We start from the raw sequence: 12835 nt of genomic DNA, 5'->3' as shown, positions 1-12835 counted from the left end.
TTGTTTTAAGTACAACAAATAAATAAATCATCAATGTAACCATCAAAGCCTTTGCACATCACATTAAATAAGAAACATTTTCTTGCACATCACTTGTATCAAGCTATGCACATCAAGCACTCAATACAATAAACCTTGAGTAAACCACCTCATCAACATCAAACAAACCATCAACATTCAACATCAAGCATCCTTAACATTAACAAAACTCATCATCACCATTAATGATGCCATCAATACCAAAATTGCGAACAAGGGCAATAGTAATAAACCCAACTTGTAGGTTCCATAAGGGAAATCTCGCAAAGGAATATTATCCTATTGACTATCAACAATTGGAATAAGAATAGTGTAAAAAGGGGCCAACGAGCTACAAATTTCTGGACTGATGGACAAATAACCCTTGGTTATAACCATAGGATATCTCAGGGTAAGGAGTAAGTGCCCAATTGGTCTCTCAACCATCTATCCGTTAGGATATACTAGCATTGTAAAGGATTTTGGGCTACAAAATTAGAGCTTTCTGCAGATGATATGTTCACTTTGGTGCAGAAGAACATAGGTATTATATTCATAACAAAATATATCAGTAAAATCTAAGTGGGAATGAGTGCTCCAAATCATTGCATAAATATGTTTTAACATTGGTTTTCATACTACTAATCTACTAAGATAACCATGATTTCCCATTTGGGGAGTGATTATATTAGAAAGTTTGAACAGCCATGATTTCCCATTTGGGGAGTGATTAGATTAGAAAGTTTAAACAACGCATCTTTCCAATTTTTAGTTTTTCTTTTTTTCCCTCTTAGGTATTGTAATTACGTTGAACTTCTTGGGAAAATGTTCTTCCACTGTTTATGCATACAAAATTTTGGCCAAAAAGGAATAGAACAGGGCCCTTTTCATAAACAAAAACTCCTAAAATGCAGCTTCTGCCCCTAGTGTCAGGGATGACAAAGTCCTCTTCACCTACTTGTCTCCTTGCTCGGTTGATAATTCATTGAACACATAAATAAAATATCAATCAATAGCCCCCAATAAATTGAGAATGTCAAGGGAAGCTACATTTTTCCGCTCTTCTTTCTTTTTAATGAGACGAAAAGATGTTTCCTATACTTAATACCATAACACTACACATTTCTAATTGGTTAGCATTAAATAATTAACTTGTTAATTCTTGGCTTATATTCATCCTTTCTTGGCCTATATTTATATACAAATTATTAATGCATCCATACATTTTTTTTATCTAATAATAGATGTCGAACTATTAGTGAAGCTTCAAAGTTACTACACAAGTTTGGGTTCTCATGTTATTAAAGATTCCATCTAAAGGGCTCATGTTGTGGCTTGAGATAATGTTGAAAGCAAATGAGTTGTAGAGATCCATTTATGAAATGAGCCCATTTTCTTTCTCTCTAAAGGCCCTTAGACCCATCTCCTCTATATGAGCATTCTTGATTGTATAGAGTGGATCTTAATTTATAACTCATTCCCTATATTTTGGCCTTAGGCATAGTTGAAACCCAAGATCCACCCCTAGCCCAAAAAAAATGTTAGTGCCATGTATTTCTACACTTAATTTCAAATATCTTCTATATAAAGCGTGTATTCGGGTTCATGGTACTAATCATATTGTAGAGCATGAATGTCTTATTTTCATGTTCCACCCATCAACAAGGCTTTCAAACCCATCCCCTTTTTCCACTATATTATAACAACAACCATATTACACAAAGGCCACTTGTCTCCACTAGTTGTTTTGAGGGCATTCTTCATGACTTGTAAGCTCCAAAAATTTAATTTAAAACATAACCGTCATGGACCATTTTAAGTCTTAAAAACCCATCCCTTGAGTGAAAAATCTCTTAAAAGAACCAGAATTACCATTGGAGATCAAATATCCCTTTTAAAAAACCTATGTGATACATTGAACCATTATTTATTGTTTAGAGAATAATTTTTCATGCTTTTGAAAATAAGAAATATTTACTAAAAACATTTTAAAAACGATAAAATAAACATTTTAAAATTCTTGGAGAGAAATTAAAAAATATCAAGAGTAAATTTAATGACAATATTATATTAGATTTTCTCTAATTAATTAAACAACTTAATATTTTAAGTGTATTCCTTATTTAGCAACTTAAAAACACATTATCAAATAATTTTTTTAGTGAAAGTCCGGCTATAAACCTATACTATTTAAATTTTATATATCATTTTAATTTTAAATATATCGTAGGGGACATACTTCGTCCAAACATTAGACCATTGAAAATAAATCTTAAAATTTCACTCACATTTTCAATATCAACTTAATTTATTTTATTTAAAATTTTATTTCATTTTAATCTTGAGTGAACGTCTTTTTCTACTAAGCTGAGACACTTTTAACTGGACCATTAAAAGTAAATGTTAAAATTCCACTCTAATTTTCAATATAAAAATGCTATAGTTGAAATTTTATAATATTGGTGTTCACATAATGTCCGTTTCATTATTTTAACTTGGTCGATTCGTTATTTTCTCTTTAAAAAAAATCATAATTTTGTTTTTTAACCATCTGTGGACCCTTTTATAATATATAAAATGAAATTTAAATTAGGCTTTTGAGTATATATTCTCGAATATTTCTCATGGATTTGAATTGTTTCGATGAACATACACATATATAGTTTGAATCTCAGGTAGTTTGAAGTCCACTCTTAAAATTGATGTGCTTTCGCGAAAAGTACCTGGGATTTTGGCAGATTTGAATCTGAAGACTGCAAAAACAGGTTGTTTTTCTGAGTCCTACACTTGAAATTTCGTTAGTTAACCTCAGTGATTCAAAATATATTATCATCTTCTTAGTCGGTCTTCCTCTATTGAACTTTGAATTTTTCTTATCTACAAATTTAGGGTTTCCCCGTTTTACTCTATAATATATACGCGGTAAAGAGCCATACGCCAATCTCGAATATGGCATAAGTCTGAGGGCACTCTTGCCCAGATGTCTCACATACCATTTCTTCTCTGTCGAAATGACTTAGTCAGACGTGCAATAACGGAATAGACGTTTTGGGCACACTGATTTTTATATTTTGTTACTGTACGTTATTTGTGATTTGTGATTTTTTTCTGCGTTCGTTGTGTGCCTTCGGATGTTTAACTGTTAGTAGTAATTATGTGGTGCTATCTCATCCCATCACTTCCTTTGGGGCTATAGATTTGCTGGGCGAGAGTGATTCATTTGTCTTGTGGGAATTTTGACGTTTCTTTCTTGGATGTGAAGATTTCGACCTAGAAAGATGGACCAACATGTGAACGATTCCAATTTTGGGTCAAGTGTAGTGCCAGACTTCTCTTTCGCCTTCGACAACAAAAAATTTTCAGATCACAAACTACGGATAGAGATTATGCAGGATTTAGAAAGACAGTCCCATGCTATTGCTTCTTGTATTTTTTATCACCAAATTCCCTTATATCAAACACTTCTATCGCATCCTTCAATTAATAAAAAAAACCTGAAGCTTCCTGAACAGTTAATTGATTTCACTTTCTAATATTGTTTTTTAACTTCACTTCGCCATGCAGAAAATAAAGATATCAGTAGTCAGGATGATTGTTCTAATAAGATGGATTGCTTTAATAGGGTTTCTAAAGTTCGTAGTATATATATTAACTCGGCTATACTCGCTGCAAAGAGGTTGTTTTTCATGAAAGTAAGAAAAACTTTCTTTCTCTGTATTTGTTCATTCTTTATTCATCCATTCTTAAGTTTGTTCAATCTTTAAACTTCGAGTATTTTATTTTCCTTGGTTTTATTACGTTGAAGCTTTTCTCAAATGGAATGAAAGAATCAAAAGAGCGGGATGTCACAGTTCGTATAACCTGTTCAGGTACATTTAAATCTAGTTTTCATTCACTTTTTATTCTTATTATTTAATTTGACTTAAAATTTGTTTAAAAAGGAGGTTTGTGGATAGGGTTTCTCCGTTTCACAATGAACATATTAATACACTTCCGATTCAGTTTGTGAAATAAATACAATATTACACAAACTTCTTTCAACTCTTTGTGAACGTCAGAATAAAAATCAAAATTGATGTAAACCAACAGAATATATCCCACTTTTATATTTCATATTACCTTTATTTTAGTTGTGTGGTATTCTATCTTTGTTAACATTATTTTGTGTGGCATTTTATTGCAGAGGAAATGGCGTTCATGTACTTACTGCAGTTCATGTACAAGGGAAAACTAGAGGCGAATTCTACAGCTGAGCTGCTGGATGTTTTAATGGTTGCCGACAAGTTCGATATAAAATCATGGGTCGATCATTCTACGCGTGCCTTGCAGAACAAATCACTTTTGACAATAGAATCCGCATCAGTTTGTCTACAGCTTCCTTCCACCATGCTCACAAACCCTGTAGTTCGGCAGTTGACAGAAGCTACAAGGTGGTTTCTTATTCTATGTTTTGAACATAATGAGAAAGGGTAAGTTCTTTTCTACGTTGTACTTCCTGTCTTCTACGTGTTAGAAAATGCTAACAATAAGATCTTCATTATATTCACATTTATATATTTTTAAAACTCCGCATCTCATTAGCGATTGTTGTTGTTCTTGTCTTGTGAATGATATACAGTAACCTCTTTTTGGAAGAAGAGCTTCTCAATCTTCCCTTATCTGACATGGAGGTGGTATTATCAACCGATGAATTTGCAAGGTGGGCAAGTGCAGATGTCCTGTATGACTTTGTGACAAAGTGGGCCAGAAACCATTATACCGATGTGGATGAAAGTACAGAAATTTTCAGAAATAAGCTTTGTCACTTAATACGCTTTCAAAATATGAGCCATGAAAAGTTGAGAGAAGTTGTTTCATCGAATGAGCTAGACAATGTGTGCACAACAAAGTCAATATTTATGAAGGCAGAAATACATAATAAAACTGTGAGTTTTAAAAGAAAGGGTTACTACACTACAACACAAAGGGGGTTTTAAGACAATATTTAAGACAATATTTGGGTAAATTATCTTAATTTGAGACAAAAGAAAACTTTTCTATTGTATTAAATATTGTGGTGTCTCACATTAAATTGTCTTATATAACACAAGCATTTTTGTCTCTCTAGAGACAGTTTCATTTTTGTCTCTCCAAAAACAATTTCATTTTTGTGTAGACAATAGTTGGAATTAAAGACAAATTTTCTTTCTTAACTATTGTCTCTTAAAAAATTACATTCAAAGGTAATACATGATCACTTTTGTCTCTTTAGAGACAATATAAAATAATGAATCTAGAAAAATATCTCACTATTGAAATGAAACAACATTAAAAGTAATTAATTAAAAAAAAACTACAATATCTTTTATTAATTCATATTAGGACAAAGTGGAATGGAACCACCAACCTCCTTCAAGTAGGTGCTCTACCATTGACCTAGAACCCTTTAAAGAATTATGTGAGAATTATGGTAGTCCTTAAAATTGCATATATAGACATTGATTTTAAAACTAGCAATTGCACAGAGAAGTGCAAAAGGAAGGCCCATAAAAGTGGGAATGTGAAATTGCATATATAGGCATTGATTTTAAAACTAGCAATTGCACCAAGAAGTGCAAAGGAAGGCCTAATGTGGAAACCAATAAGCAAGTGAAATATATGGAAAGTGCAATTATATGAAACTCAAGGACACCATATCAATCCATTTTACCCCACCTTGCTTGCCCAATAAAAGTTTTGGAGTACCTATTCCAGCATTTATAGGGGACTTGAAAAGGGAAAAAGAAAAAGACACAGAAACCAATGTAACCTGAAACTAGAAATTTATCAACAATTACAATCTTCTTAGAAGGCACTAGGTCAATATTAATCCAAGCTTGAACTTTTCTTTTTTAAAACTTGACTATTATCCATATATAACAATCAAACGCTGGAAAAGAACAACTCAAACACTATTTACTAAGGACCTGCACAAATAAGGAATATTCTCCACAAGATTCATAAGCTTTCATTTATGATTCACCCAAGTAGAGGAATGATTCAGCCCGGTAGGGATTCATCTTGGCCAAAACTAAACACTCATTTTTCCTTTCTAACAACTACTCTAGCTCCTTTTGCAAAAATGTCCCACTAAAAATTAATACCTTCCATAAAATGTTGAATCAACTAATGTGTCACTAAAATTAGTACCTTCCATAAACTGTTGAATCAACGAATGTGTTAAATTTGAGCCATCTGCAAAGTGGAAATTTGGAGGATACTCGAATTTACTATGCTCGAAACGCTGCTTTATGGATTTCGGATTATTCTTGTCCAGAATATATGGTAAAAGCTGACGAGTGCTTGCAGAGCACAGAGTTGACAATTATTTGCACTCTCGCAGCAAGCATGGGTTATTAGAGATAGTCCAAAATGAACTCCTTGACCGTTATGAAATTCAACTTTTAGGGAAACATGATTCAGGTTTCGAGGCCCTGCTTAGGGATGATAAGAAAATTGATATTTCTAGGATGTATAGGTTATTTTGTAAAATCCCCAAAGGTCTCCAACCAGTGGCAAGTATTTTTCAACAACGGCAGAAAACATCACTAGGAACAATAACGCATCAAATACTACAAGAATATAGGGACTTGAATTCCTAGAGAAGGTCATTGAAATTTATGACCAGTATGTGGATTATTTGGAGCATGAATTTCAAAATGATAATTCCATTTCTAAAGCTCTGCATGAAGCATTGGTGGTAATTTGCAATAAAAGAGTTGCAGGAACCACAAGCGCAGAGTTGTTTGCAGCTTTTTGGGATAATTTGTTGAAGAAGGGTGGCAGTCCAAAAAAGTCCGGTGATGATAATATTGAGAGCTTGTTGGAAAAGGTTGTAAAACTTGTTCGCTATGTGAGTGATAACGATTTATTTGCGGAATTTTGCAGGAAATACTTAGCTAAGAGATTGTTGCATGATAGAGGTGTAAATATTGATGATGAGCAGAACAAATTGTCGAAGTTGAAGGAGCCCTGTGGTTCTAGTATTATATAAAAAATGGAGGGCATGGTTAAAGATTTCGCAGTTTCGAAAGAAATCCAAACTGAGTTTAACAATTCTTCATATAACGATCTGAAACTAACCTTGGGTGTCACAGTATTGAATGCTACACGTTGGCCAACTTGCAAGTCTTCCAATCTTTATATACCTTCTGAGATGGCTGCATGCCTTGTCGAGTTTCAGGAATTTTATTCTCGGAGATATGAACATCGTACACTTACATGGGTATACTCCTTGGGAACGTGTGACATCACACCATGGCAATAGAATTGGCAATAACAACATACCAAGCAACTCTGCTATTGTTGCTCAATGAGGGTACGAAGCTGAGCTATGAAGAAATTAAATCTCAACTAAATTTGGAAGATGAAGATGTTATTCAACTTCTATATTTAGTTTCATGTGGAAAGTACAAGATTCTTCCAGAGGAACCTAGCACTACAACAATATTTACAAGTGATAATTTTGAATTCAATCCTCCTTTTTGCACAAGTTGAAAAAGATTAAGATTCCACTTACAGATATGAATGCGAATGAGAGGAATAGAGTGATCGAAAATGTAAAAAAGACAGACAGTGCTAAATAGATTCAACAATAGTTTGCATCATGAAGGCTAGAAAAATCTTACCTTAGCAACAACTATTGAGTGAGTGTGTTGAAGAGCTCCAAAGCACGTTCAGGCACTAACTTGAAGAAATAAAATCTAGAATTCAGTACTTAATATCAAAGGAGTACGTGGAATGTGACAATGAATACAATAATTTATTGAGATATATAGCCTAGTATCGCTAATTGAGATGCAAGTCGAAAACAAATATGTAATGCAACTTATGGTTAATTTTGTTTTATTTTATTTTATTTTAGAGAAATAAAACATATCACAGATTGGATTTTCCATGTGAGTTCGATTGACTAACATAGAAATACTCCTTCTTGCGATAGAGGATGAAATTTTCCACGACACTTGCAAATCACTCACCCGGTTCTACCTTCTAGAGGAGGGACTTTAGATAAAGCATGGTTTTTGTGCCACAACTCATCACACGGGAGAACACTGCTCGACTCGTGCTACAGTTCCTTAAATTTTGTTTTATGTTTCAGACAGGGAGTTCCATCCCTTCGTCTACAAGGAAATAACATACAGTGACGATGGATCGATATAGAAGTTGAAACCATTAGGATCTAAAGGAGTGGTGGTTTTATCCACTACTCTAGCTACTGCCTAAAAAATAGAAAATTTGTGTTTGGTGGTTGTGAATTCCATTGTCACTGAAGGTAGGTACCGCCAAATTTTGTGTCCACGAGAAACCTATCAATTATTTTGGCTATAACCTCCTTACCCTTCCTTCCATTACGCTAATCTTACAAATATAATGCACTTTCAGAGCCTAACAACATTTTTCCAGTGTAAGTCAACAACTAGGATCAAATTCTCATTCTCTTCTTTAGCTTTAACGGGCTTCTTCCCCTTACCTTTGTTGGTAGCTACGTTTTCGAAGTCGACCAATCAAAGTGTAGTCAAAGAGCCCCCAACTCGATGTCGACCAATCAAAGTGTAGTCAAAGAGCCCCCATCTCCAATGGTTTTTCAGACAGGTTTCCCTTGACCTCCACATCCAAACATTCATTGTGCGAATAGATAACACAAAATTATTGGAAAGGTGGCCAATTATAATTTAAAAGGCCGTCTTGGGAAACATCTATCTCTATTGGACACGCAGGTCTCTTAGCTATCACGATTCAAATGTTTCTACCTCCACCAATCTCCTTAATCAAGTGTATGTGATGGACACTGCGAGTGAACCGACTTGAAGTTAAAAACTCAAAGTGTCGATCTCTAAGAAAACTGTACATAGCAAGTTTTCTTGCCAAGAACTGGATCCATTAGAAAAACACATTGCCTCACAAATAGCTTTGTTGTTGTTTATATAATGATCACAATCCAGTTCAACGGAAAGAGGCCATTTGTGAGGACAGCAGACACTCGGACCTAAGTGGAGCAATGGATAGCAATCATGAGCGTCAGCATAATAATTAATGAATTTCATATGAGTAAATCAACAGAAAAAGAGAGATGTGTACATAGTTAGGAATATACCAATGCATTCATTGCACATGCTTCCTTGTGGTGTTGGAAACCAGGCCTCTTTTCATGGGATACATAAACCAACAGTGACAATTCATTGCCAAAATTGTCAACTCCCCCTGATTCAATCACTAATGGCGGCTGCAGAGCATTTTCAAATGGTATGCCATTAACAACCTTATTATTATCTTCTCTAAGCTCATGATTTGTCAATGGCGTACTACATTCTGGCCCAAATAATGTGTACAAGCAGGGAGATATATCATGGCCCTAAGTATGTCCAACCATCTTCAGTGGACAGTGCACGTGACGACAAATTCTGTGAAACAAATTGTTTACTTATCTCCTGAAAAGAAAAAATGAAAAAATGTCATACATACAGTGCACCAACTGTGTACTATGTTCCTTAAGATGAATCTGATAAAGAAGATCGAAAAATATGAAGTTCATACATAATTTAACTTGCCTTTCCAGAATCCTTTGCTGTTGTTTCATTTTCTTTGCGTATATTATGTAGCTTCCATAAACTAAGTTGTCCCATCAACTTAGCACGACTCTCCTTCAATGAACTATGCATAGCCTCATCACTGCTTATGCATTGCCTTGGCCTATAAACAGAAATGGTATCTCTGGTTTTCTCTGTGCTTCCATTACGTTTTCAATTCATCGGCCTTATGGAAGGCGTAACATAGAATGACTATGGTAGTTGTCCTGGTAAGTCCAATTACAAAATGTGCAATCTATTGCTCAAAGTCAGTCTTCTGTCTACAAGTTTGCTGGTTTTTGAATCCCCTTTACTAGGAACATTCATATCAGCCAAAATAGTAGAACCCTCAGCTACTTCTCGAGAGTCTAGAGGATTTTCTATGAGGAGAACACTTTCAGAATGCTGAGTCCCTTCCAAAATCGTAGCATCCTTCTCCATGAAAGACACATGGTCTCCAAGTGGGACATGCGCTGACAAATGTTTAGTCTCTGATGTCACATCATTTTTTGTAAGCTCAAGCTTTTTCACTCGAGTATCATATTCTAGTCCCTCAACATGTTCAATCCTCTTCAATGGCTTATCCAGGGAAAGTTGTCGATTGCACACATCCTTGTCTTCTAGAAGAGATTCATTCATACTTAAACAAGGGGATATATTGTAACTTTTTCTAATTTTTAACGAATACTCGAGTCCAAGCCAAATAAGGTGCTTAAACAAGGAGATATCTTATATCCCTCTGTAACCTCAGGGATCTTCAACAGAGTATCCAATTAGGAAGGTTCCTGCTTGCTCACCACAATCTATATATTTTCTCCAAATTTGAAATTTTGGGTCTCTCCAGCTTCCTGGCCATTGTTTCCGTGAATTTTGCCAGGCTCAATGAATCCCTCATGCTTTTTGTTGTTTACCGTATCAAACAATTGTTCTATAATTGGATTTTCATCAGTTATGCCATCAACAATAAAAAAAATTTCCTCGCATGCTCTATCTTCAACTTCATTGTTTTCCATAGTTATATTAAATCGCTCTGTAACCTCAAGGGTCTTCAAAGGATTATCCAATTGGTAAAGTTCCTGCTTACAAGCAGCTTATGTAACAATCTCTAAGATATTTTCTGGAAGAGAATCATCAATACCTAAAAAAAATAATGCATCATTACTCTCCATAGGATTGGGCTTATCTAATGGATCACTAAAGTCCAGTCTAAACAAAGAATTCAAGAAAGGAGATATATCAAGGCCTTTTGTAAGCATATACATCTTCAATGGAGTATCGATGTTAGAAGGTTCCTCGTTGCTAGCCACTGTGTCTACTTTTACAAGTTGTATATTTTCTCCAACTTTGAATTCTTGTGTCTCTTTAGCTCCGTTCTGTACAAAATGTTCTTCATGGTCATCCTCTTTTCCCTCAATTTTGTCAAGCGCAATGAATCCCTCATTTTTTCCATGGTTGTCCATATCAAGCAATTTTTCTTTAATTGGACTTGCATTAGTTATGCCATCAACAATACTAATGATTTCCTGATATGCTTCATCTTCAACTTCATTCCTTTCCACAGTTACATTGTAAGATCCATGTTCCACTTGATCACCATCTGTTAAGGGAATTTGAACATTCTTGGTGATCTGCTCAACTACATCTTCCTCCTTTTGAGGAGTTGAACCATACAACTCATTGAGGTTATAAAACTCATTTCCATTGTCTAAAAAGTTGTCTTGATGCACTTCATCCTCTGAAGCTTTAATGTCCTCATATGTTCCTTGAAGTTCATTGGACATATCTACCTGTTCAGGATTTTGCACTTTCATCCAAACTACATCACGAGTGCCATCATTTTTCTTCTCAAAGATGGCTTTTTCAACATCTCGAGTTTCAGCCATTGAAAAAAGTTCATAATGCTCCTCTCTTTGATATATAGAGTCATGAAATCTTTCGCAAGTTTTGGGATCACTCAATTTATCTTCTTGAGCTTCACCATTAACCAGTGAGATGTGACTTTCTTGAACATCATTTAGAACTAAAAGCTCCTCTTCACTACATTCCCTAGGCTCTTGACCTTCATTATATGATGCCAACTGTGACAGATTTTATAGAGACAAAGCCTTTGGTAGGAGTTCGCATTAATGAGCACCATTCAAATTGTCTCCATCAAATTGAAGCTTATTTTTTAATTCTGGAGTGTTTCCACAATCCATTGATTCACCTTCATAAGCTTCATTCTCGTAAATCTTTTGGCCATCATCTTCCTCCTTTTGAGGACCATTCAACTCATCAAGGCCAAAACACACTTTGCTTTTGTCTAAAAAATAAGACTTGATTTCATGAGCTTCATCCTTCACAGCCTCTTGAGCTTCCTCATTGTAGTTCTTAGGAGATACAGTTTCTTGAGAATTCTGAGTTTCACTCTTGGAAAACTGTTCAATTTTCTCTTCTTTTTCAACTACAGAGACCTGATACCCTTTAGTGGTTTTTGAATCATTCAATTCATCCTCTAAACCTTCATCATTAACAAGTGATATGGGATTTTCCTGAAGATACTCTTTACTACATTCTTCATTGGCTTGAGCTTCACTGTTTGATGTCTGCTGCACTAGACCTTCTAGAACTTGATCCTCTACTAACAAATTACCTTTTTTCTTACCTCCAATTGAATCCACAATCTGCTCTTCATTGGTAGTTTCTTCAGCAATTTCCAAATCATGTGATTCATCTTCATTATCTATGTCTCCTAGCAGTGGACTATTTGCCAAATCTACATTTGAAACTAGAATCTTCTCTTCCACATCATAATGTCCAAGCTCTGGTTTTATGGATGTAGTACTATATTCCAGTACGAACAAAGTGACTAAACATGGAGATATATTATATCCTTCAGTAACCTCAGGGGTCTTCAACGAAGTATTTAACTGGGGCATTTCTTGCTTACAGGCATCTTTTGTAAGACTCTCTGGGAGTTTGTCTGGTACAGAATCATCCATTGGTGAATAGAGAAACATGCCATTAGTGTCCGTAGGATTGGGCTTGTTTAAAAGAGTACGAGAGTCATTACATCAGAGGGAACAACACACCAGTACTATCATTACTGAGGCAGTCCATCTTTCATCTAGAACAAAATCATACATTACTTGATGGAGGGAACACGTTGTTACAGTCTACAAAATAGATTGAAATGTCTGCTTCTGTTTTAAGAATAGAATCAGGGAACATATCATTATTATCTGGAAGCT

General features: G+C 34.9%; 1 protein-coding gene across 1 annotated transcript; it reads left to right on the top strand.

Annotated features, from left to right (window-relative positions):
- Positions 1-4206: 4206 nt before the first annotated feature.
- LOC149220987 (BTB/POZ domain-containing protein POB1-like) lies at positions 4207-8199 on the top strand. Its single transcript, XM_089387281.1, has 3 exons — positions 4207-4487; positions 4637-4791; positions 8138-8199. The coding sequence occupies exons 1-3, from the start codon at positions 4207-4209 to the stop codon at positions 8197-8199; spliced, it is 498 nt and encodes a 165-aa protein (XP_089243407.1).
- Positions 8200-12835: the final 4636 nt, after the last annotated feature.

The sequence above is a fragment of the Pinus tabuliformis genome, chromosome Q (assembly GCF_031772625.1).
Source record: "Pinus tabuliformis cultivar Carrire ecotype Pingquan chromosome Q, CPIR1, whole genome shotgun sequence".
In the NCBI taxonomy this organism is placed as follows: domain Eukaryota; kingdom Viridiplantae; phylum Streptophyta; class Pinopsida; order Pinales; family Pinaceae; genus Pinus; species Pinus tabuliformis.
Note: the sequence above shows the minus strand (reverse complement) of the source record. Positions and strands in the feature narration are given on the sequence as shown.

Coding starts and splice junctions, on each gene's coding strand:
- LOC149220987 (XM_089387281.1), top strand. CDS start 4,207: ATGGCGTTCATGTACTTACTGCAGTTCATGTACAAGGGAAAACTAGAG. Junction 4,488..4,636: donor TTTGAACATAATGAGAAAGG/GTAAGTTCTTTT, acceptor AATGATATACAG/TAACCTCTTTTTGGAAGAAG. Junction 4,792..8,137: donor TTATACCGATGTGGATGAAA/GTACAGAAATTT, acceptor TTTATGTTTCAG/ACAGGGAGTTCCATCCCTTC.